The sequence below is a fragment of the Pan troglodytes genome, chromosome 11 (assembly GCF_028858775.2).
Source record: "Pan troglodytes isolate AG18354 chromosome 11, NHGRI_mPanTro3-v2.0_pri, whole genome shotgun sequence".
In the NCBI taxonomy this organism is placed as follows: domain Eukaryota; kingdom Metazoa; phylum Chordata; class Mammalia; order Primates; family Hominidae; genus Pan; species Pan troglodytes.
In genome coordinates this window covers 81,501,220-81,526,132 of record NC_072409.2, presented here as the reverse complement: position 1 = coordinate 81,526,132, position 24,913 = coordinate 81,501,220, and the positions used below count along the sequence as shown (strand labels likewise).

The following is a 24,913-nucleotide window of genomic DNA, read 5'->3' as shown; positions in this document are numbered from 1 at the left end:
TAAAAATAATGACAGCCAAAATGTCTACATTGCCACTAGTACTTGAGGGCTTACTTTATGCTGGGCTCTGTGTTAGTGCTCTTCATACATTATTTTATTTTATACTCACAGCAATTCTATGAGGAGGGCACTAATATTTTTCTCCCCCTTACAGATGCAGAAATGAAGTTTAGGGACTAAACGCCTTGCTCAACGTCTTACATATAATTCGTAGCAGAGCCAGGTATCCAGCAAAGGCTTACTCTAGAGCTCCAGCTTTTAAATCCTATACTTTTTGGCCTTCTGCAGCCTTATCTGGGAAGGGTCCTATATAATTGGCTTCTGCCCTCCTGTATTTCCAGGGAGGAATGGGGCTGGTCTTGTATTCTCTTTTCCAGCATTCTGAGCACTGTGCTAACACTGCATTCATAGGAAAGAAAAATTTATCATGTTGATTTTTACATTCTTAATTAGCATTTGAAATTATAAAAGTAATGCATATTCACATTTAATACATTAGGCTGGGTGCAGTGGTTCACGCCTCTAATCCCAGCATTTTGGGAGGCTGAGGCAGAAGGATCACTTGAGGCCAGAAGTTTGAGACCAGCCTGGGCAACATAGTGAGACACTGCCACTACAAAAGATTTAAAAATTAACTAGGCCTGTTGGTACATGCCTGTATTCCTAGCTACTTGGGAGGGTGAAGCAGGAGGATCCCTTGAGCCCAGGAGGTCACAGCTGCAGTGAGCCGTGATTGTGTTGCTGCACTCTAGCCTGGCGATGGAGTAAGACCCTGACTAAAAAAAAAAAAAAAATTATGACGATGAGTATATAACAGTATTAGTCCCCTTCCCCACAATTCTGTAGTCACACTGCATGGACAAAAACCACTGTCAACAGATTCTATATATTCTTCCAGAAATTTTGTATGCATATGCAAATACACATATACACATATTCTTAAAGTAAACAGATGGGGCATCTATTCCTGTAACTTGCTTTTTTATTTGACAATATGCCTTGGAGAGCTTTCCATAGCAATACATAAAAGTTTACTTCATTCTTTCTACTTTATTTTTTCAACAATATACTATTTTTTAATTGACAAAATTGTATATTTATCATGTAAAACATATTTTGAAATATGTATACATTGTGAAATGGCTAAATCAAGCTAATTATTATTATTATTATTATTATTATTATTTTGAGACAGAGTCTTGCTCTGTCACCCAGGCTGCAGTGCAGTGGCACGATGTCGGCTCACTGCAACCTCCGCCTCCTAGGTTCAAGCAATTATCCTGCCTCAGCCTCCCGAGTGGCTGGGATTACAGGTACTTGCCACCAGCCTGGCTAATTTTTGTATTTTTAGTAGAGACAGGGTTTCGCCCTGTTGGCCAGGCTGATTTCGAACTCCTGACTTTAGGTGATCCACCCGCGTTGGCCTCCCAAAGTGCTGGAATTACAGGTGTGAGCCACCATGCCCAGCCAATCAAGCTAATTAACATATGCATTACCTAGCATATTTATAATTTTTTGGGGTGAGAACACTTAAAACCTATTAGCAATTTTCAAGAATACAATATATTGGTTGGTTGGTTGGTTGGTGTGTGGGTGGGTTAGTTGGTTGGTTGGTTTGAGACAGGGTTTAGCTCTGGTGCCCAGGCTGGAGTGCAGTGCGTGATCACAGCTCACTGCAGCCTTGACCTTCTGGGCTCAAGTGATCCTCCCACCTCAGCCTCCCAAGTAGCTGAGACTATTGGTACACCCCACTACACCTGGCTAATTTTTAAAAATTTTTGTAGGGACAGGGTATCTTGCTATGTCACCCAGGTTGGTCTCGAACTCCTGGACTCAAGCATTCCTCCTGCCTAGGTCTCCCAAAGTACTGGGACTACAGGCATAAACCACCACACCCGGTCCAATACATTGTTATTTACTATAGTGACTATGTTGTACGATAGTTATTCTTTTAAAAATATGCATAACATCCCATTGAATTGCTATAATTATTTTGTTATTTATTTACCTAGACTCCTATTGGCGAATATTTGTGTTTTTCCATTTAAAAAAATTACAAATAAAGCTGAAGCAAGCAATTTTGTATATACATCTTATTCAGGTGTGACTATTTCTTTTTTTTTCTTTTTTTTTTTTTTTCTTTTTTTGAGACAGGGATTTGCTCTGTCGCCTAGGCCGGAATGCAGTGGCTCAGTCTCAGCTTACTGCAGCCTCTACCTCCCGGGCTCAAGCGATCCTCCCACCTCACCCTTCTGAGTAGCTGGGACTACAGGCATGCACCACCACGCCTGGCTAATTTTGTTTATTTTTTTGTAGAGATGAAGTCTCACTATGTTGCCCAGGCTGGTCTTGAACCCCTGGACTCAAGTGCTCCTCCTGCCTTGGCCTCCCAAAATGCTGGGAGTACAGGCATGAGCCACTGCACCCAGCCTGAGGTGTGAATATTTCTTTTTTTTTTTTTTGAGACAGAGTCTCCCTGTCACCCAGGCTGGAGTACAGTGGTGCAATCTCGGCTCACTGCAACCTCCGCCTCCCGGGTTCAAGTGATTCTCCTGCCTCAGCCTCCTGAGTAGCTGGGATTACGAGCATGTGCCACCATGTCTGGCTAATTTTTGTATTTTTAGTAGAGACAGGGTTTCACCATGTTGGTCAGGCTGGTCTCGAACTTCTGACCTTGTGATCCGCCCGCCTCGGCCTCCCAAAGTGTTGGGATTACAGGTGTGAGCCACCGTGTCCGGCAAGGTGTGAATATTTCTATCAGAAAACTCAAGAAAGTGGAGCCATTGAGTTGAGGGGTATATGCATTTTAAACTTTGGTACACATTGCAAACTTTGGTACAAAAAGTTTGCATCAGTTGGCACTACCACAACAATGTATGTGTGCCTGTTACCCTGCATAGACCACTGTTGAAAGTTTTAATATTTTCTTCAACTATAAACACTTATTGAGTGCCTTCTGTGTGCTTTAGACACTGCACTAGGCTCAGAGATTTAAAATGTATTCATTGTAGCTGGAGGAAGATTTGTTGGTGAATTGCTGCTGTTCCTTTGGGACTAAGAGCTTTTAACCTTTTAGAAACGGAAACTGCAAGCTGGTGAGGTAGTTTCAATTTAGCTTAATGGAAACCTGTTAGTGAGTTTTAAAATAAGGACCAAGACAACTGAGATGGTAAATGAAGTCTCCTGGGCCCCAGGAAGGAGGATGCAGCATCTGTGGGTTTGCATGCTTTGAAGAGCCCCTCTTTCCAGGAACAATCATGTTTCAGCATTGAACTCTTGAGCAGAGATGTGAGCTGCTGAAATCTAGTCATCCCTAAGGCAGGTGCTTCCTAGAAGGCAAAGGGCCACACAGATCCCGTGTGACTGACAGCAGAGCAGGGTCTATAAGTGGGAAGGTAATGCTGTCAGGCATCATTTATTGGGCACACACTCTGGCCAGTTGCACATAAAGTGCACCACACTATGCACCTTATGTGTGTTGTTGACTCATTTAATCCTCATAACAAGCCTATGATTGTCTGAGGGTGCCATTGTAATGCCAGTTTTTAAAATGAGGATACTGAGGTTCAAAGAAGACAATTAACTTGCCTGGGGTCATAAAACTATTAGCAGGTAGCAGAGTGGGGACTCAAACCCAGCTGTGGTTGACTTCAAAGCCCACACTTGGGTTCCATGGCTCCATCTGATCACATACTCATTTTTAAAATATTATATATTTATGATAGAGAACAGCTTAAGAATTTTTTATCTCCTTATTGATCACTAAAATACGCTCAGGGACAAATAGATCGCTTACATTGTTCAGTGGGGTCATGAACCAAAACAGGTCTAAATGCAGGTAAATGACCAGTAGGTGGTAATAATAATTATCTCTTACATTGACAGAATTTTTGTTTTCAATGTATCCTTCCATTGACCATGTCATTTGATCTGAACAATTCTCAGTGTCCTTGTCTTTAAAAGGGGAACAGTTTTACCTACTTTGCAGGAAGGCTATGAAGATTGGGAATAATGACCGTACAATGCCCAGCAAGGTGCCTAGCTATTAGTGAGTGCTCACTAGATTGCAGTTAGGGATGGTGATGGTAATCAACTGGTCTCTGCCTCTCTCCCCTCCCCTAACCCCGCTGCAGATAGTACTAGGTTGATAGACTTCAAACATCTGCCCTTGGTGTGTCACTGCTGTACATGAGAATGCCTCTTTCCAACCACCTCATTCTCTCTCAGCTCCTCTCCACGGCTTTCCAGACTTCTTTGGGACTTCCTCTCTGCCCTTTGGCTTCCTCAAGTGTTCCAGGACAGACCGAATGGGGCTGCACTGGAAGCTGCTTATGGAAAAAGACAGTCCTTAGGGCTCGGCCAAGTTAGGAGGGGTGTTAACTTAAAGATCATCCAAAAGTGTGCTAAGCCAAGGAGGTGATCCAGAGCTGTGCTAGAAGAACAAGGGGGTTAAAGGCCCAGAGAGGTGGCATCTTGAATGAGGTAAGGGGCCCCATGCAGAGGCTAGCCTGACAGAAGGGTGGCCAGACATCATGGTTGGTAGTATTGAGGGAAGGGAGAAGGATGCTCGGCATAGAGCAGTGAAGTTAGATGGTCCATGGAAGAAATCCTGGGAACCTAAGGAAAGAGAGGAGGCATTTTATTTGGGCAGCTCCCTTCTAAATCAGCCACTATCACCTGTGTGAGGCTTGGGGCATATCTAACCACTGGGCACACAGGCTCAGTCCCTCTGCTTACATGGCTCTTTCCTACATAAGCTTAGGGAGAATTGTACGTGACTGAATGTGGCTGTAGGAGGGGAAAAGTAGGAGATGAGGTAGATGCCATGTTCAGGGGCTTGGGCTTCATCTCATGGCGGAGGGTGGGCTCTTGGAGGCTTTATTTTATTATTTTATTTTATTTTGAGACAGGGTCTCGCTATGTTGCCCAGATTGGAGTGTAGTGGCACAATCATAGCGCACTGCAGCCTTGAATTCCTGAGGTCAAGCAATCCTCTTACCTCAGCCTCCCAAGTAGCTGGGACTACAGGCACACACCACCACACCCAACTAATTAAAAAAATTTTTTATGTGGAGACGGGGTGTGGCTTCGTTGCCCAGGCTGGTCTTGAACTCTTGGAGGCTTTAAATCAAGAGAATGACACAATCATATTTATGTTTTAGGAAGATCGTTTGTAGATAGTGATTAAGAGTTTGGGTTCAAATCCTGGTCAACTTTGGGTCAGTTGCTTGATGTCTCTAAACCTCAGTTTTCTCATTTGTAAAGTAGGAATAATGATAGTTCATACTCCATATGGTGGTTGTGAAGATTAAATGAAATAATGTGCATAAATAGCTTAGTAAATGACCGGCCCAGAGTAAGTTCTCAGTAGCAGTAATTATAATGATATAATCATTAGAGTAGAGAGAAACTGGAGTCAGGGAGATCAAATGTGGTTAGGCAAAAGATAGTAAGGACCTGAAATAAGGAGAGGATTATTAAGAAAGATATTAAAGAAATAGAATTGTTAGGCTTTGAAACATAATGCTAGTGAGAGGGTGAAGAAAGGGCAAATATCTTTAATGGTTCCCAGTTTCCAACCTGGGTGACTAAATGGATAGTGGTGCACTTAAGTGAGAGGGGGAATCCTGGAGGAAGTGGCAGTTTAGGGTGAAAAAAGAACATAATGAGGTCAGTTTTAAAGATATTGAGTTTGAGTACTCTGTCATCAATTCGAATATGAGGTTCTGGGAAGTCTAAGCTGCAGAAATAGATCTGGGGAGACCAAGACCCTGTCTCTCTCTCTTTTTTTTTTTTTTTAGTCTCAGCTCACTGTGACCTCTGCCTCCCGGGTTCAAGTGATTCTCCTGCCTCAGCCACCTGAATAGCTGACGTTACAGGCGTGCACCACCATACCCGGCTAATTTTTGTATTTTTAGTAGAGATAGGGTTTCACTATGTTGCCCAGGCTGGTCTCGAACTCCTAGCCTCAAGTGATCCGCCTTTCTCAGCCTCCCCAAGTGCTGGGATTACAGGCGTGAGCCACAGTGCCTGGCCACGAGACCCTGTCTCAGGGAAAACAAATAATAAAAGTAGATTTGAGCTTTATCATAAGGTGGAAGATGAAAGATGAAGCTACAGGTGGGGATAAGAGCATTCAAGGGGAGGGTGTACAATAGGAAGACCAGAGGGTCAAGCATATATCCCTGGAGAGGTCAAGGATATTGAGGAGCCATTGGAGAGATCAGTGACATGGAAAAGAAGGTAGAGAAGTTTCAAGAAGGAGGGAGGGAGCCCTCAGCAATGTCAAGTCCTATAAGAGAACTGAGAAGTGACCACTAGGCAGCTGAGTTGTGATTGGTGACTTTTATAAGAGCAGTGACCTCCATCCAAATGCTAACCTCTGTGCTAGTGATCCAAAGACGAATAAGACTCAGTTCCTGCTCTCACAGTGCTCACACTGAAGTCCACAACAAGAATGGAAAAATGCTCTGCTGTGAAAGAGTTCAGGCTGAGACATCTGTTATCCCATTGATCCGCAGGGCTAAATTGTCTGCCACGGTGGGCTGAGAGGGTTTCCTCTCCCTGCTTCACTCTTTCATAGACATCTTCCCTTGGCCGAATAGAATGGCCTATCCAAGAGAAGAGGACCTTCTTTGGTCAATAGCATAAGAACGCCAAGCTGCCTCCTATGGGTACTGCAGTGTGATGCTTCTTTTCATAATACTATTCCCTTCTGTAGACCAGACCCAGAGACTAACAGAGTGTCTATTTACGTTTGATCATTCAGTACTTGTGATGGAAGGTGGAGGGTAGCCTTGCTTAAAGTGAGGAAAGGAAGAGTAGAGGGAGGTAGGAGAAAGGTGGGAAAGGAAAAGTTAAAGGACTAGCAGAGGCTAGTTGGGTAGGGTTTTGTTAGGCAGAGATAGTGGAAGCAGGGAGAGGAAAGGGGAAGACGGCATTCCTGGCAGAGGAGTGGTAACAGCAAAGGTGGAGAGGTGGGAAAACACAGGCCAGGCCCAGGGACTCGCTGGACTGCACCTTGGAGTCCTAGCACATGAGTGGTAGAACAGGTTGGAATGGAGGCTTGGGGCCAGATGATAAGAGTTTTGAGGGCTAGGGGAAGAGTTTGAGCTTTCTTCTGTAGCTTGATAGCTTCTAGGAGGAACCATCAAAAGCCTTTCAGGAATTCAGGCTTGTCTGTCTCAGGCTTCTCATTCTGCAAGACCAAGGGCCCAAAGTGGCAGCCTGACATTCTATCTCCTTTGCCATGGTTGGGAAGTTAGGGCTGTAGCTGATTTCATTGGCCTGTTTTGCATTTATTATAGTGTGGCTTTTATAGTGTGTTAATTGAAATATTTCCAACTGCCAAAAACAATTACACTCAAATTGCCTTGTCAGTTCTTTTATTGCCAGATAAATGTTTTACAGACATATTTACAGGGGGCAGTGGTAACTGGATCTCGTTTTCTATTTAAGGCTTGTGGTTTGGGTTGGGATTGGCCCTCTTGTGCTCTATTGTGAGCCTGAAAGTTGTTACACGTTGTGACGCTTCCATCCCATTACCTTATGGATCAGAGGCTCTCCAAAGGAAAGTAGCTCTCTGGCTCGTGTGGCTTAGCCTCAGAGAAGGGTTCCCATCGTTGGAAACCTTGGCAACCTGACAGCTATTTGAATCCTGCTGCCTGCTCTATCAGCAACAATCCCAGCCCAAGATGAGACATGCTTTTCTCTTTCCCTGGAATTCCTTTCCTCCCTTCCACCCTCCAACCCTCTCCCAAAGACCCTATCATGCAAGAGCTGCAAGAGCTATAAGTGCCCATCTAGTCTAACTCCCTCTCTTTGCATTTGGGAAACTGACTCCCCTCTCTTTGCATTTGGGAAACTGAGGCTGCCCCAAGATCACACAAGTGGTCAGTGACAGAGCTGGAAGCAGGGGTTCCTTTCCAATGTGCCATGCTGCCACCAACGTGTGCCCTTCAGCTCTTCTGCTGCATTGAACCCTCCTGCAGTGCACTAGGCCTGCTCCTTCCAGGAGCCCCTCCCTCACGTCTCCAGTCCCCTCATATGCTTGATCATCTGAAACACCTATTTGTTCTGTATATATACTGTGGGATTTTTGTTGGTTTGTTTGGTGGAACTTTTTTTTTTTTTTTTGAGATGGAGTCTCGCTGTGTCACCCAGGCTGGAGTCCAGTGTGCGATCTTGGCTCACTGCAACCCCTGCCTCCTGGGTTCAAGTGATTTTCTTGCCTCAGCCGCTTGAATAGCTGAGATTACAGGTGTGTGCCACCACACCCAGCTAATTTTTGTATTTTTAGTAGAGACAGGGTTTCGCCATGTTGAACAGGCTGGTCTCCAACTTGTGACTTCAGGTGAGCTGCCCACCTCAGCCTGGGATTACAGGCATGAGCCACCGCGCCTGGCCAACTTTGTACATGTTTTCTTCTGAAAAACATTTTCTCCGCCTAGACAATGCATACTTGTCCTTTGACATCCAGTTAAGAAATCGTCACCTTTGGCCGGGTGCAGTGGCTCACGTCTATAATCCCAGCACATTGGGAGGCTGAGGCGGGTGGATCACCTGAGGTCAGGAGTTTGAGACCAGCCTGGCCAACATGGTGAAACCCTGTCTCTACTAAAAAATACAAAAAATAGGCTGGGTGCAGTGGCTCATGCCTGTAATCCCAGCTTCTTGGGAGGCTGAGGCAGGAGAATTGCTTGAACCTGGGAGGTGGAAGTTGCAGTGAGCTGAGATGGTGCCACTGCACTCCAGCCTAGGCAACAGAGTAAGACTATCTCAAAAATAAATAAATAGGCTCGGCGTGGTGGCTTACGCCTGTAATCCCAGCACTTTGGGAAGCCAAGGCAGGCGGATCAACTGAGGTCAGGAGTTCAATACCAGCCTGGCCAACCTAGTGAAACCTCGTCTCTACTAAAAATACAAAAATTAGCTGGGCGTGGTGGCAGACGCCTGTAATCGGGAGGCTACTCGGGAGGCTGAGGCAGGAGAATCGCTTGAAACCAGAAGGCAGAGGTTGCAGTGACCCGAGATTGTGCCACTGCACTCCAGCCTGGGCGAAAGAGTGAAACTCTGTCTCAAAATAGTAATAATAATACTGTTTTTTAAATCTCTTTATTGCCTGGTACAGAGATGAACACTTAGAGTATGCTTTAAAAATATTTGTTAAACCAGTTGCAAATAAGAAATTCCCAGTGCTAAGTTACTTGGTCGTGCTCTTCATGGGTCAGTCCCACTGATGCTGAAACTGGGTTGCCTCAGATATAGGACCTGTCTGGCTGGGCGCAAAAGAATATGTTGCCTCTGAGACTGTTTCTGAAACTTGGGAAGGCTCAACCTCCTTTTGTGTCTGGAATTGGTGGGTTCTTGGTTTCACTGACTTCAAGAATGAAGCCGCGGACCCTCGCGGTGAGTGTTATAGCTCTTAAGGTGGCGCGTCTGGAGTCTGTCCCTTCTGATGTTCAGATGTATTCCAAGTTTCTTCCTTCTGGTGGGTTCGTGGTTTCGCTGGCTCAGGAGTGAAGCTGCAGACCTTCGCCGTGAGTGTTACAGCTCTTAAGGTAGTGCGTCTGGAGTTGTTCGTTCCTCTTGGTGGGCTCGTGGTCTTGCTAGGCTCAGGAGTGGAGCTGCAGATCTTCGCAGTGAGTGTTACAGCTCATAAAAGCAGCATGGACCCAAAGAGTGTGCAGTAGCAAGATTTATTGCAAAGAGCAAAAGAACAAAGATTCCACAGTGTGGAAGGGGACCGGAGCGGGTTGCCAATGCTGGCTGGGGCAGCCTGCTTTTATTCTTATCTGGCCCCACCCACATCCTGCTGATTGGTAGAGCTGAGTGGCCTGTTTTGTCAGGGCGCTGATTGGTGCGGTTACAATCCCTGAGCAAGATACAAAGGTTCTCCACCTCCCCATCAGATTAGTTAGATACAGAGTTTCCACACACAGGTTCTCCAAGGCCCCACCAGAGCAGCTAGATACAGAGTGTCGATTGGTGCATTCACAAACCTTGAGCTAAACACAGGGTGCTGATTGGTGTATTTACAATCCCTGAGCTAGATATAAAGACTCTCCACGTCCTCACCAGAGCAGCTAGATACAGAGTGTTGATTGGTGCACTCACAAACCTTGAGCTAAACACAGGGTGCTGATTGGTGTGTTTACAAACCTTGAGCTAGATACAGAGTGCTGATTGGTGTATTTACAATCCTTGAGCTAGACATAAAGACTCTCCACGTCCTCACCAGATCAGCTAGATACAGAGTGTCGATTGGTGCACTCACAAACCTTGAGCTAAACACAGGGTGCTGATTGGTGTATTTACAATCCCTGAGCTAGATATAAAGACTCTCCACATCCCCACCAGACTTAGGAGCCCAGCTGGCTTCACCTAGTGGATCCCCCACCGGGGCTGCAGGTGGAGCTGCCTGCCAGTCCTGCGCCGTGTGCTCGCATTCCTCAGCCCTTGGGTGGTCGATGGGACTGGGCGCCGTGGAGCAGGGGATGGTGCTCCTCGGCGAGGCTCGGGCCGCACAGGAGCCCATGGACTGGGTGGGAGGCTCAGGCATGGCGGGCTGCAGGTCCCGAGCCCTGCCCCGTGGGAAGGCAGCTAAGGCCCGGCGAGAAATCGAGTGCAATGCCGGTGGGCCAGCACTGCTGGGGGACTCAGTACACCCTCTGCAGCCACTGGCCCGGGTGCTAAGTCCCCCATTGCCCGGGGCCAGCAGGGCTGGCTGGCTGCTCCGAGTGCGGGGCCCACCAAGCCCACGCCCACCCGGAACTCCAGCTGGCCCGCAAGCACCGCACGCAGCCGCGGTTCCCGCTGGTGCCTCTCCCTCCACGCCTCTCCTTCCACACCTCCCTGCAAGCTGAGGGAGTGGGCTCCGGCCTTGGCCAGCCCAGAAAGGGGCTCCCACAGTGCAGTGGGGGGCTGAAGGGCTCCTCAAATGCCACAAAGTGGGAGCCCAGGCAGGGGAGGTGCCGAGAACAAGCGAGGGCTCTGAGGACTGCCAGCACGCTGTCACCTCTCACTTTGTGAGATCCCTGGGCAGGAGCCTCCCTGAAATACTGTTTATGATATTTCCATGTCAATTTGCTTATGACTTACCTTCTGTTTTCTGTTCTTCATTTAGAGCATCAGCATAGGCAGAGGAACCAGGAAGAGAGTAAGTGCTGAGACTACCATGGTCTCTCAGCAAGATGCTAATAGTGTTTTTTTTGTTGAAAATATTATTTATATGTTTTTAGAAAATGCAAATGAACTAAAAGAAGAATGTTAAAATCACCCTTAAACCTACCACCCTATAATAACTTTAGTTAACATGTGATGTTACATCCTCTCAGATATTTTTATGCATATATAAAATTACATGTATTTATTTATTATTTTTCTTTGGAGGAATAAGAGAGATATATTTATTTTTAAGTGGAACCAAACTATATATGTTATTTTATAACATGTTTTTCACATAAAATATTTAGAGTGCCTTCCATTGCTAATAAATATATTTTTATAGCATCATTTGAAATTACCAAATAATATTTTACCATATGTTCCTTAAGACTGTACCATAATTTGTTCAACCATGCCTCATTGGTGGACATTTAAATGCTTCCTTTTTTGGCTGGGTGTGGTGGCTCACGCCTGTAATCCTAGCACTTTGGGAGGCCGAGGCAGGTGGATCACTTGAGGTCAGGAGTTCGAGACCAGCCTGGCCAACATGGCGAAACCCCATCTCTACTAAAATACAAAGATTTGCTAGGCATGGTGGTGCATGCCTGTAGTCCCAACTATTTGGGAGGCCGAGGCAAGAGAATTGCTTGAACCCAGAAGGTGGAGGTTATAGTGAGCCGAGATCGTGCCGCTGCACTCCAGCTTGGGTGACAGAGAAAGACTCCATCTCAAATAAATAAATAAAAATAAATGAAAATAAATGTTTCCTTTTTCACTGTTATTATCAATCCTCTAACAAACATCAGTACACCTAAATCTTTGGGCATATTCCTTAATATAAATTCCTACATGTACAAATTTGGGTAAAAGAGTATAAACAGTTATTAGGCTTTGATAAATATTTTCCAATTGATTTTTAGAAAGGTTATACTAATTTGTGAGTGCTCATTTCCCCACAGCCTCATGAATGCTGGATATTAGTTTTGGTTGTTTTATAGTTTGCCAATCTTATAGTGAAAAAATGCATTGTTTTATTTTGTATAATTTTGATTGTTAGTGAGAGTGAACATTTAAAAAAAAATATCATGGGCCACTTTGGCAAGATGTTTAAGTGTCTACCAGGGAAAGGCAAACCTTCTAGTCCTTGATTTTTTTGCTCCAAGGACCTAATGGGACTGTGAGGCTTAAAATAACTAAGTACAGAGAGTATTGAGTAACCTTAAGGTGGTAGTTGGGAAGATAAAATATAAATTAGAGTTGAAGTAACAACTTATCATCCTTTCTTGATGTCTAAACCACTTTGCATAAAGCCCTGCCTTTGGCTGTTAGTCCTAAACATTAGCTTCTGGGCTTTACAGAAGGCAGTAGGGAGGAACCAGTTCTTCTGGTCCCACTACTGGGGCCAGAGGCCTACCACAACATTCCAAGTTCCAGCTAAGCCTGACCCCCAGGGCAGAGGTGGCCAGGATCTTCCAGGCAATGAGAACTCTGGCCTGAGCAGTTCTTTTGGACTCTTTCATGAGTGGTATGTTATACATTTTGTATTCTACATACAAGGGGCAGAGCTTGGCTTCTGGGAGTGTTTGTGAATGAAGGGGCTTCCTGTATGCTTGTCCAAGCAGAACAGACACTCCCAAGCCTCATGTGAGGTTTTTGTCTAGGATGAAGATTCAGGGACTGAAGTGGGAGAAGGCACAGATGAATGGGCCCAATCCAAAGCCACAGTTAGACCCCCTGACCAGCTGGAGTTGACCGATGCGGTGAGTGAGTAGCCTCTTGTTCTTGCTCCTTGTACCTCTTCCAGTTTTGGAGATGTGTTCTTCCATAGTACATGATTAGGAGCTTGCCCAGAACCTGGGTGTGAGATGTCTGCTGATACTCTGAGGGATCCTCCTAAGCCTCAGATAGGGTTGGGAGGTCTTCATGTATGACCCTCTTGGTATTTCTCTCCCTCAGGAGTTAAAGGAGGAGTTCACTCGGATTTTGACAGCCAACAACCCACATGCACCCCAGAACATTGTCAGGTACAGCTTCAAAGTAAGTCATCCCCTCCTGGGCAGGGGCATCTATACCCATCTCCTTGGAGTGACAGTGACTTGCTACATTGCAAAAGCCTCTCAGTAATTCTAGAGGAGAGCACTTTTAAACTGAGATCCTTGGCTAGAATCCTCAGATTTCATATGGAGTTTTCTAGAAGTTTTTGAAATTTCTTTATGAATCTCCCTTGCAGTCTTGCTGATTGTGGTCTTAAGTGTCCTGCAGAGCCAGTCTTTTCAAGAATCTTGAAATGAATCATTTGGTTAGAAAAATGCTTTTCTGATATATGTAACACATTTTTCACTAACATAAACTATTGAGTCTTCAAAAGCTGAGTTTTCCTCTAGCCAGCCATCTGGATGGAGTACAATTTCCCTCTAGACAAAAGGAGCTGGTCTTCTCCCCTCCCCACCCCCAGCCCCACTGGAGAAGTTCTAGCAGGCTCCAGTCTCAGCATTTCTTGACATCACCGCCAGACAGGCTGGTGATCTCCTCAGGGCCCTCCTTTAGTACACATGGCGTGGGTGGGTAAGTTCTGACTTGATAGACACATATTGATATGCCTATATAGGGGACAATACTCTTTTCACTCATAGCAAGGTCAGCTCCTGTGGTTATGAACTGAAGAGAATTTCCGAGTACATTTGAGCTGCAGTGGAAGGGGTGCATATGTTTCCTATTTCGTTATTCTGAGACCCATTTGTTCCATGCTTACTGTGTGCCAGTGTAAGGTCCTATATTAGGTTTTTTACATAAAATATCTCATATAATCCTCCCCTTTCTTTGGTACAGGGACTGTTAATATTCTAATTTTATGAAAACTTAGATTAAATTAGATAAACAAATTACAAAAGTCACATGACCAGAACTAAAAGCAAGATTTCAACTAGTTTGTCTGACTCCAAAGCAACATTACATTGCTTCTTTAAAAAAAATTTAAAATATATATGTGTATAATATTTTGAAAATATAATAGAAACCTATGGTACAAATTTCAAAAGATTCAAAAAAAATGAAAACACAGTCAAAATGAAACCTCCCTCTCTCCCCGTCCTCTTTCCTGAAGACAAGAAGAATTTCTTTTTTTGTTTTTTTTGAAAATTTTATTGAGATTTAATTCATATACTATACAATTCACCCACTTAAAGTGTACAATTCAGTGGCTTTTAGTATATTTATGGGTTGTACAATGACCATCACAATTTTAGAACATTTTCACTTCCCCCCAAGGAAACCCCAAGCCACTTAGCTGTTCCCCCTCAGTCTTCCATCCCTTCCAGCCCTCAGCAACCACTGAACTATTTTCTGTTTCTATAGATTTGCCTATTCTGGACGTTTCATATAAGTGGAATTATACACCATGTGGTCTTTTGTGACTGGCTCGTCTCACTTAGCATGATGTTTTCAATTCATGTTGTAGTATGTGTCGCTACTTCATTTCTTTTTATTGCCAAATAATATTCACTTGTATGAATATACTACATTCTATTTATCCATTCATCAGTTGATGTTCATTTGAATTGTTTCTGCTTTTTGGCTATTATGACTAATGCTGCTATGAACATTTGTGTGCGAGTGTTTGTGAAAGATTAGTTGAACACACTGCTTCTTATTTAAGATTGTGTAGTCAACCCCTACACAAAGAGGCTGAAACAAATCCAGAAATGTTTCTTTTTTTTTTTTTGAGACTGCGCCTCGCTCTGTCGCCCAGGCTGGAGTGCAGTGGTGGCACAATCTCGCCTCACTGCAAGCTCCACCTCCTGGGTTCATGCCATTCTCCTGCCTCAGCCTCCCGACTAGCTGGGACTACAGGCGCCCGCCACCACACCTGGCTAATTTTTTGTATTTTTAGTGGAGACTGGGTTTCACCATGTTAGCCAGGATGGTCCCAATCTCCTGACCTCATGATCTGCCCGCCTCGGCCTCCAAAAGTGCTGGGATTACAGGCATGAGCCACTGCGCCTGGCCCCAGAAACATTTCTTGAAAGGTGCTACTTGTGAGTTTTGCGAATGGCTTCCCTTGGGAAGCCCGAAAAGGTCAGAGGGAAGCTGCCTTATCCTCCCTGATGTTATGCTGGAGCACAGTACACTCTATGGGCTCCTGTTCTTCTGACATCTGAAAGAGGACCTCTGTAGGACTCAGTGTGCTGACCATGGGAAGCACACTACAGGCAGAGGACTGGCATTGCCTTGTCAATTTCAACGTAGTCTTCTTGCCCCTCATTTAGGAGCCCAAGTCTTCTGGGAAAGCTCACCTTACCCAACCTTCCAATAGCCTCCCATGACTGGTGGCATCTTCCCACAGAACTAGTTTCCATCTCATTGGTCCTGAAAGAGCTTTAGGTCCCCAAAGCTGCTACTTTCCTTTGATGTGGTGGAGTAGAGAGGTAGATGGTTCTGATCTAGGCATGCCTTCCCTCCCCTCACAGAAGCAATGGAGTCTGGGTTTCATTCCTAAACTGAAGAGGAAGATCCCAGTCAACTACTGGGGACAAGATGAAGGTGAAATCTCAAATAAAACTGTAAGGGTAATTTATTCCTTGGGAATCTTCATCATGAAAATAGTTACTATTTTATTGAACATTAATATTGAGCATTTATTATGTGTCAGACACTGTGTTAATAGGTTGTTTTTATTATTTTTAATACTTATAATTATCATGCAAATTAGATAGTATTAGCCTTCTTTTATAGATGAAGAACTTAGGGCTTAGAGTGGTTAAGCCCAAAGTCATGAAGATAAGAAGCAGCAGAATAAAGATTCAAACCCAATTCTGCCTGCCTCCACAGACCATGCTCTTAACCACTGCACTGTCTTGTCTTCCCATACATCTGAGTTACTGAAAGAAGAAGGGCTCTGTGGTGACTTTTAAATACAGAGCTTCCCAACCTGTGTGATGGCGATCCTTCCAGCCCTCCAGGGGCAGGGAGATCTGTGCAACTGGACTCCATGAACTGGTTTCCTCTACTGTGAGTTTACCGTAGTGTGCCATACAAACATAGTTTCTGTATGGCTTGAAAAGGGTTTGCATATCTGTTTTAAAAGAAGGAAGAGATCTCCGGTCTCTAAGTCAATTTTAGTGGTTGCAAGGGTGCTGATCAATGAGGAGGCTATCTGCAGGAACCAGACTACAAGCTCTGTGAAATAAGGGATTGTGTCTACTTTTTCTCAGCTTTATATCCCAGGCACCTGGAAAATACTTGGCACATTGAGGCTGTTCAAAAATTATTTCAAGAATGGATGAACAAAATGACCTGGGCTGTAAGCCTAATCCTGCTTCTCATTTGCTGTGTGACCCGGACAAATGCCAACCCATATCTTCTCTGGAATTCCATGGTCCTCTTGTATGGAACTAGGGGATTGGGGTTGTCTCTGAAGATCTATCCAGCCTTAGAATCCACTAAGTACAGTGGATAGAGGGTTATGCCAGGTGTGTTTGATGACTCTGTCTGCCCAGGGTATGTGGTATGGCAAGTGAACTAGAAACCCTTGGCATGGAAGTAGGAGACAAGACATATAAGCCAGTGACAGGCAAATCTGGAGCCACTTGAGGTTGGAAAGGCAAGGTATTTTAAAATAAATCCTTGATGATAACTTTAAAAAAGATTTTATTTCATTTGTCTTCTCTTCCTTTTCTTCTTTAAACTGAAATGCAGTGAAAACTTCAGATTAACTGAGGAGTTGGTGAGTTACATTTCCTTTAACAAAGATGGACTGTCTTTGATCTTAGACAATGAAAGCAGATTACATTTTGACTCCAGCTCTTTTAGGGACCCCTGGTCTGACTCAGCCCCTCTCTTCTTAGGAAGGCACATATAAGCCTATTGGCTTTGTGAACCAACTGGCAGTTCACTACACCCAGGTTGGGAACCTGATCCCCAAAGACTCAGATGAAGGACGGAGGCAGCATTACCGCGATGAATTAGTGGCAGGTAGGACTCTGGGCCATCCTGAAGCTATAGCCCTGAGCCTGTTCCCCTTATTCTGGTCACTCTATGGAGTATACCTCTAAGCCAGAACTTTTCGGAGCTTCTACTAACATAAACTCCAGGCTGGGCAGGGTGGTTCTTGCCTATAATCCCAGCACTTTGGGAGGCTGAGGCGGGCGGATCATGAGGTCAGGAGATCGAGACCATCTTGGCTAATACAGTGAAGCCCCGTTTCTACTAAAAATACAAAAAATTAGCCGGGCATGGTGGCACTTACCTGTAGTCCCAGCTACTCGGGAGGCTGAGGCAGGAGAATTACTTGAACCTGGGAGGCAGAGGTTGCAGTGAGCCGAGATTGTGCCACCACTGCATTCCAGCCTGGCGACACAGCGAGACTCTGTCTCAAAAAAAAAAAAAGCCCAATAGCTGGCTGTCCTGAATAGGTCAGGGAGCTAACCCATGACACTCAGGCCAAGGAAAACCCCAGGCAGAAACCAAGAAAGCCCTCCCTGCCACAGATTGGGAGAGCAGGCTTAGACTTTGAACTCATTGGCAGTATCCTACCAAGGTTCTCAGGAGTCTGTCAAGGTGATTTCAGAAACAGGAGACCTCGAAGAAGACGAAGAGCCCAAGGAGTTAGAAACTGAGCCTGGGAGTCAAACAGATGTGCCTGCAGCTGGGGTACAGTATAATATTGCTCTGTGTCCCTCTTCTTCCAGCTCAAGCTGTGGATGGAGGCTTCATGGGTAACTTGGGAAAGGAGGAGGGAGACCTAAGGTGAGAATAGAGGCTGCAGGTGCCAATGTGTCTGGCAGCATCACTCTCTCCTACCTCTGTCCTATCCTAGGACAGGACTTGCCCCATCTCCCGGTTTTCTACCACCTTCTCACAGCTGATTCCTGATCCTCTGGGTCTTTATTTTCAGGCAGGTGAAAAAGTGACTGAAGAAGAATTGATGACTCCTAAGCAGCCCAAGGAGAGAAAGCTCACTAACCAGTTCAACTTCAGTGAGAGGGCCTCACAGACCTACAACAACCCTGTCCGGGTAGAGCAGCCCCCACCCTAGCCCCTTTGCAGCTCTTCACTGTGCCTGGCAGGGAAGAAGCAGGCCTGACCCTGGCCCTAGCAGACCTCAGCCTGGCAGGGGTGGCAGGACAACAGATGCTACAGCTTATCTCCCCAAGGAGAGCTGAGAGCATGCGTTCAGGTCTCTGTAAGCTATCCAGGCAGGAAATTAGAGGGAGTAACATGGAGGCTAGAGCTCCCAAAACTCCACTGGAAGGCTTCAACTGGATCTGGGCTTTGTAGAGGGGTAGAAATTAGGACTTGGGAGGGGAGGGGAGGCCACAGTGTGTTCAGGGAACAGGAGGCCTAGGAGCCAGTTCAACTGAAGTTGATGATCTCTGTGATAGACCAGCTGGCAAAGGCCAGAAAGTTCCCTGACTCATAAGAGAGGCTCTTGAGAACCAGGCTGAGGGAGCCTCTCAGCGTTTCAGGTGAGAGACTCACACGTAAGGGGAGGGTTCTACAGAAATGAATCTACAGATGGAGGGCGAGGTCTACAGGGTGAGTTTTTGACAGTGCCTCATCACCCTGTGTGGTCCCTATGCTAACATTTGGTAATCTGGGTGATACAGAATGGGAAGGGGGCCCATTCCCCTGGTGGAGCCAGAGACCCTCATATTAGAGAGGCCTTCTCAGGGCAAGGGGTGTTAGTCTGATGGCCTGACAGAGGCTGACCTCTATGCCCTGGCCTGGCATCCTGCAGGTCTGTTCATCCCCCACTTAGACTGTATCTTGGTTAAAATGGGCACAGTCAGGCTTCCCTGCCCCTGCTTTCTAGCTTATACTTCTTCTGAAGGAGGCCAGAATGGGCACAATATGGGCTTTGAATGCATCATTCAGTTATTCACCCAAGCCCCTCTTTACTTCCCCAGCTCTGTGTCCCACACCTCCGTCAGCCCCAGCCAAAATGCTTCTCTCAAAGATATACTGTTGGATTAAGTGTGAAGGAGTTGAGGGCTTTTTGTGGGTCTCCTGTTGTCTTGTTCTTTAGGATCGAGAATGCCAGACGGAGCCTCCTCCCAGGACAAACTTTTCAGCCACAGCCAATCAGGTAAGACCCTGGGCCAGCCTGAAACCTCTTACCACCCACCTCTATGTATCCTTTCCTCATTTAGCAGCAAAGGCAACACTGGGTCAAGGGCTCCTCTGGCAGTCTGCCCTCCTCATCTACTTGCCTCCCTGCTCACTGTCCTGAGCATCCAGGCTCTGAACACCAGGCACATGAGACAGTAGGTCCCTATCCAGTGAGCTGTGGGCCAGCCACGTGACTCAAGGGCAAGGTTGTCCAAGCTGGAAACAGGCATGGCTTCTGGATGGAGCTTCTTCCATGACCAGGGGAGAACATTTGCTTCGATGGACTCTCTGGAACCTGTGGCACCCTGTGACTCTGTGACTGACTCCAAAGTGTTAGCACTCTGACCCTGCCCTCCCAGCAGCCTGCAGTGTTCCTGCAGCCCCCCTCCTCCCCCTTCAAGTCCTCCTGGATGGCCACACTTATTTGAACAGGATATGGTGCCAGGAGACCTAATCTCAGACCTCACATTTTCTGTTCATACTTTAAGATCCTGAGCAAACCATGTCACTTTTAATGCCTCAGTTTCTTTCTCTCTAAAGAGAGGATGACAAGCTGCCTCACAGAGTTGTTGGAGGGTCTGAATGAGATAACAAAGATTAGAGTACTTTGCAATGTGGAATAGGAGACTGGGGGGGAATTATTAAATGTAAGGTTTGCTTATCTGACCTCCAGATGGCAGTGACTTCCCAGCTCTAGGGAGCACACGGTGTGATGAGGGGCATTTGCCCAGCCCCAGATCCTTGCTGCTTCCTCTGCTACTATCCTTGGGCTTCTCTTCCTGTCAGATCCATTTAGCAAATGTTCCCTTACCTTTTGCTTATCTCCTTTTAATGCTGAGATGTGGTCAGTGCCATAGACAGCCAGCCCAAGCCAGTATGTTTATGCCATGTCCGGGGTGGGGGTGGGGATATGAAGATATATATATATGTAATATATATTTGAGACAAGGCCTTGCTCTGTCACCCAGGCTGGAGTGCAGTGGCACGGTCTTGGCTCACTGCAACTTCTGCCTCCTGGGCTCAAGCGATCCTCCCACCTCAGCCTGCTGAGTAGCTGGGACCACAGGGGCATGCCACCACACCTGGCGTATTTTTGTATTTTTTGTAGAGATGGAGTTTTCGCCATGTTGCCTAGGCTGGTCTTGAACTCCTGGGCTCAAACAATCCACCTGCCTCAGCCTCCCAAAGTGCTGGCATTACAGGTGTAAGCCACTGTGCCTGGCCTATGTTTTTAAATGTTCTAGTTCAGAGTCTTTTTAATCACCAACAAAAATGGGAACTAGCCTGATGTTTGCCCATTTGTTCTGCCTGCTGGGGGCTGTGTGCTAGAACAATGTTGATCTTCAGCTGAAGACCCAGCCTCTGGGTTTCAGGGTATGTAAGCCCAGCCCAGAGATGTCCTTAGAACTCTTTCATTCTTGTTCCAGAGCTGATGGTAGGGAAGACAGGTATTGAATACATAATTCCAAAGGGCCAAGTAGAAGATGCTTGTTGCCAGGGTTAACATGACCAATTCCTTAGGTCTTGAAGGCTGAAAAGAGCTGTCTGGGTAAAGATTGCACCTTACAATGATCCTTCTTATCTCACCCTTGCCTAGTGGGAGATCTATGATGCCTATGTAGAGGAACTTGAGAAGCAGGAAAAGACCAAAGAGAAGGAGAAGGCAAAGACCCCAGTGGCTAAAAAATCAGGGAAGATGGCCATAAGGAAGCTGACATCTATGGAGTCTCAGGTTTGGTGTTAGTTCCTACAGCTCTGCCACAGAATTTCTGAATGAGGCCTTGGCCTCTGGGTAGACAGAAGCCTGGCTGTCTGGGAGGGGTTCACAGATACTTAAATCAGGGACTAATGTTGAGATATAAATAGTTCTTTCCTTAGGGGAAGATGTGAGGAGAGCTACAACTGCCTCTAGCATTCCATACCTCCCCCCAGTAAGATAGATCTGGAGGCTAGCAGTATTTCAGAATTATTGAGCTAGAGGGTAACAGAAGACATATTCCTTATTGAAAGCACTATATGCCTTCTGGAAGAGCTGGGGAGTCTGCTCAGGTGGGGGTGGGATGTGAGGATAAGGCACCACTTCCCTCGGCAAGGGCTTATAGGATCTGGGAAAGTGAGATGTTTTTTCACTTTCAGTACTTGGGTTTACTTATGTCCTATACTGTAGGTGAATCTTCAGGGCCAGGAGCCAGATCAGAGATGATCATAGGTACCATAAATGCTAGGCCAATGGATTTGGCCACCCTGGGCTAGATTTTCCATGAAGAGCCATGTAGAAGTCATTATAAAGGTCATGGTTGAGGGGGGCTCCCTGTGGGTCTAGCCAGCACAGGTTTGGGGATCATCGTGGGAGTCACAGTGATGCAACTATAGGGAGTCACTGAAGGGAGGGTCGCCACAGGGAGACGCTGAAGGGCCACATTTGTCCCTTTAACAGACAGAAATCTGGATCAGGAACCAGAGTCCCATTGTGGATCAGGATGGGTTTGACTTGCAGTGGCGTGGGAGGGACAATGTCCACAGGAATCTGGGGGCTGGTTTCAGCACCTCGGAGAGTTCCCATGGCTGCTCTCGGGGAAGTGGTTCTGCTCCACTCCAGAATTGAAGCTGGACCAGTTAAAGGAAGTGCTGCTTCCTATGCCTGAGGTGTGTCCACTCTCGCTTAATTCTGTTTCATTATCCTGATCATGTCACATTTTAGGGGAAGTTTGAGGGTCCCCTGCCTTGGCTTTATAGGAACTGTCCCAATGCTGTTTTATTCAGTCACTGACCAAGTACCTAGTGATCATGGCCGTGCGGGTACTGGAACTCTGAGGTGAAAGATGGAGCCCCTGCCCTGCTACTCTGTGCAGACCCTTGGCTTCCCCTGATCCATTCTCTAGAGGTTAGAGGCTTCACAGGGGCCACTGGCCTAGGTCAGGGTTCACATGAAGATCCATCAGGGGTTATAAGCTCTGTACTGGGACCCATGGTTGCAGAAACCTCAACTATAATCACCAGGATCTAGAAACCAGAAGAAAAGTCCCTGTGACTGAGACTAGAATCTGACCTGTGTCTTCTAAGCCTTGCCAGAGTTGGTGTCTAACATCCTCAGGGATGAGGGACCATCCCTCTCCATCACACTGGACTCTTCCAGCTTAGCTGACTTGGAAGACTATGGTACAAGCAGATTCCAGCCCTCTGGACCAAGAGTCCACATGGGAGGCAGGACACCCTCCCCCAGCCCCACCTAGTGAATGCCTTGGTGTGCACCCTCTCCCCAAGGCAATAATTAGAAATCCCAAGTACTGGGCCAGGCTGTCTGTGCAACACAGTGGGAGAGGCAGTCACCTTCCCCATTGCCCAGGCCCAGTGGTTGAACAGAGTGACACCCCTTCCTCAAAGAATGGGGTCTGATTATGTGGGTAGAAAACTCAAATGTGCTGGAGGGGAGAAAAGATAAAAACTTCATGATATCCTATAGGAAGGGCCTCCTTGGTGGACCTCAGGTCTCTGTCTCATTAATGATTTGAGTGAATGCACAGAAATCAATGCACATTTGTCTGATCTGAATAATTAGGTAGGAAAGGAGGAAAGGGCTCACAGGCTGCAAGTTCAGTCAGAACTAATAAAGATGTGTGGCTGCTCCAGTAGCATAGTATCTGGGACAAGGGAGGTGACAGCCCACAACACTCTCCTCAGAACACAACTGGAAACCTGCATCTCCCAGGGCCAGGAGAGGAGTGGTCAGACTGGGGAGGCACTGGCTCGCTGTGTGGGTCTGAGAGCATGGACCCTGGAACCTACAGACCTGGATTTATATCCTGGCTTTGCCATTTGTTAGCTCAGTTTTTCTGAAACCTCAGTTTCTTCATCTGTAAAGATACCCTAATGATACCTACTTTGCAAGATTTTCATGAGAACCCAAGATAATACAGTGCAGCCCCTAACATAACACTTTTGTGCTACTGATCAATAAATGGTAGCTATTGTTATTGATATGCCATTTCATGACTGATGGAGCTGGGAGGAGTCACCCAAGGAAGTGCTGACTTGAGGGCATGTGGCTGTGTCCTCCTACCTCAAAGGAGCTATCACCAAGCATCCAATTCCTTGTGGCCAGAGGACAGAGTTGGGCCCATAGGTAGAAGATGCAGGGAGGGAGTTTCAGTTAACTGGCTATCTGGCCACAGAAAACACTGCCTGACCTGGGGAGAGACACTTACCAGGAAGCTGCTAAGGGGAGAGGATTCCTGCTCTGGGTCAGAGAATAGAGAGCGTAGCTGGAACCAGGTGAACTCTGAGGTCCGTGACTGCAAGACTCCAGTGAATGCTCTTCTTGGTCAGTTTTCAAAGATAAACTTGGAGTCTCTTTCTGGCGTGGCAAAAGGTCCTCAAAGGTCAGTTCCCCAGAAGTGACTTCATAACCCTTCGCTGCACTACTCTGCATGTTTCCTCTGACACCATCACCACTGGGAACTGGGTTAGACACTAACATGTATTATCACATTTCACCATCACAATGACCTGATGAGGCAGATGCCACCATCCGCCCCCACTTACCAGGAGGACTCTAAGACTCAGAGAAGCTAAATAACTTGCCAGAGGTTGCCACCGGGTTCTAATTTTTGGTGGGATGGGATAGGAGTGCAGGTCTGTGCGGCTCTAGAACCCATCCTTTTAACCGCTACCTGACGCTGCTGTTTCTGAGACATCGAATCCTTGGGAGCCATGGGCCTGGCCCCCTGACCCCACCCTGGAGGGCTGCCCATTTAGCTGGCTCACTCCTGCCACCTGCCCTAAGCCCTCTGGGCCTTTCCTGTTAGTCCCAAACTCTTTGCTCTTCTGTCAACCTGCCAAGCACCTCATCTTGGGGATTTATGGAATTTCACACAATGGCAAGCTTCCTTTTGGTTCAAGATGAGTCACGTTTTCCTGAAGTTAAGCTTCCTGCTTTCTCATTGGTCTGGGCTGTGGGGAGGGCCTGGAATTAGGAGTCTCAGTTCTGCCTTGTACTTCATGTATGTAAGCATGTCTCTCCCCTCTTTGGGCCTTGGTGCGTTCCTCAGCCTGTAACTGAGTAAGGGATAAAACCACATGATCTTTGAGGCCTTTATTGGGAGTCTTTCACTCTCTGAGCTGGTAAAAACTTTTCTGTCTCCACCAAAGAAGGCTCCAACCTGCCCTTGTCTGCTCTCCCCTGCAGACCCTTCCTGGGCTCTCTTCAATGCCCTGTCTTGTGCTCAGAGATAGGCCTTCTCCAAAACAAGTCCAGAATGAAAGCATGAAGCAGGTTCTACCCAGGGGCCAAGTATATCAGCTCAGACCCTTTGTGCCACTTGTGAGGTAGGAGTTCCTAGAAGAGGGTAGTGGCATGAGCTGGGCCTTGAGACATGCAGAGAAACCTTTACAGAGCTATCTGGGGTGAGTAGTGCCAGAGAGGTACTGCTGAATCAATTGCAAGGGTGACATGGCTCAGGACATATGACCTTGCCAAGTGCTGGTTTATGAGGACCTGAAGTTTCTGTATCCCCACAGACTGATGATCTCATCAAATTGTCCCAAGCTACTAAGATCATGGAGCGGATGGTCAACCAGAATACATATGATGACATTGCTCAAGGTAAGAGTTGAAGTTCTGGCAACCACTATTATTGCCTGT

General features: G+C 46.4%; 1 protein-coding gene across 11 annotated transcripts in view; it reads left to right on the top strand.

The window, feature by feature from the left end:
* The window catches only part of DNAI1 (dynein axonemal intermediate chain 1), a 62,121-nt gene that overhangs the window by 13,726 nt on the left and 23,482 nt on the right, over window positions 1–24,913 (top strand). For 3 of the 11 annotated variants that reach the window (XM_054658783.2, XM_016960761.4, XM_054658781.2), the window contains exons 2-10: window positions 11,126–11,158; window positions 12,828–12,926; window positions 13,123–13,203; window positions 17,010–17,136; window positions 17,702–17,814; window positions 18,059–18,178; window positions 19,190–19,249; window positions 20,870–21,004; window positions 24,790–24,874. In XM_054658783.2, coding sequence (XP_054514758.1) covers window positions 11,126–11,158; window positions 12,828–12,926; window positions 13,123–13,203; window positions 17,010–17,136; window positions 17,702–17,814; window positions 18,059–18,178; window positions 19,190–19,249; window positions 20,870–21,004; window positions 24,790–24,874 — 853 coding nt within the window. Of the gene's footprint in view, window positions 1–11,125; window positions 11,159–12,827; window positions 12,927–13,122; window positions 13,204–17,009; window positions 17,137–17,689; window positions 17,815–18,058; window positions 18,179–19,189; window positions 19,250–20,869; window positions 21,005–24,789; window positions 24,875–24,913 lie in introns of all 11 variants that reach the window. The other 8 variants (XM_016960760.4, XM_016960766.4, XM_016960764.4 and 5 more) reach the window with 5 other exon arrangements.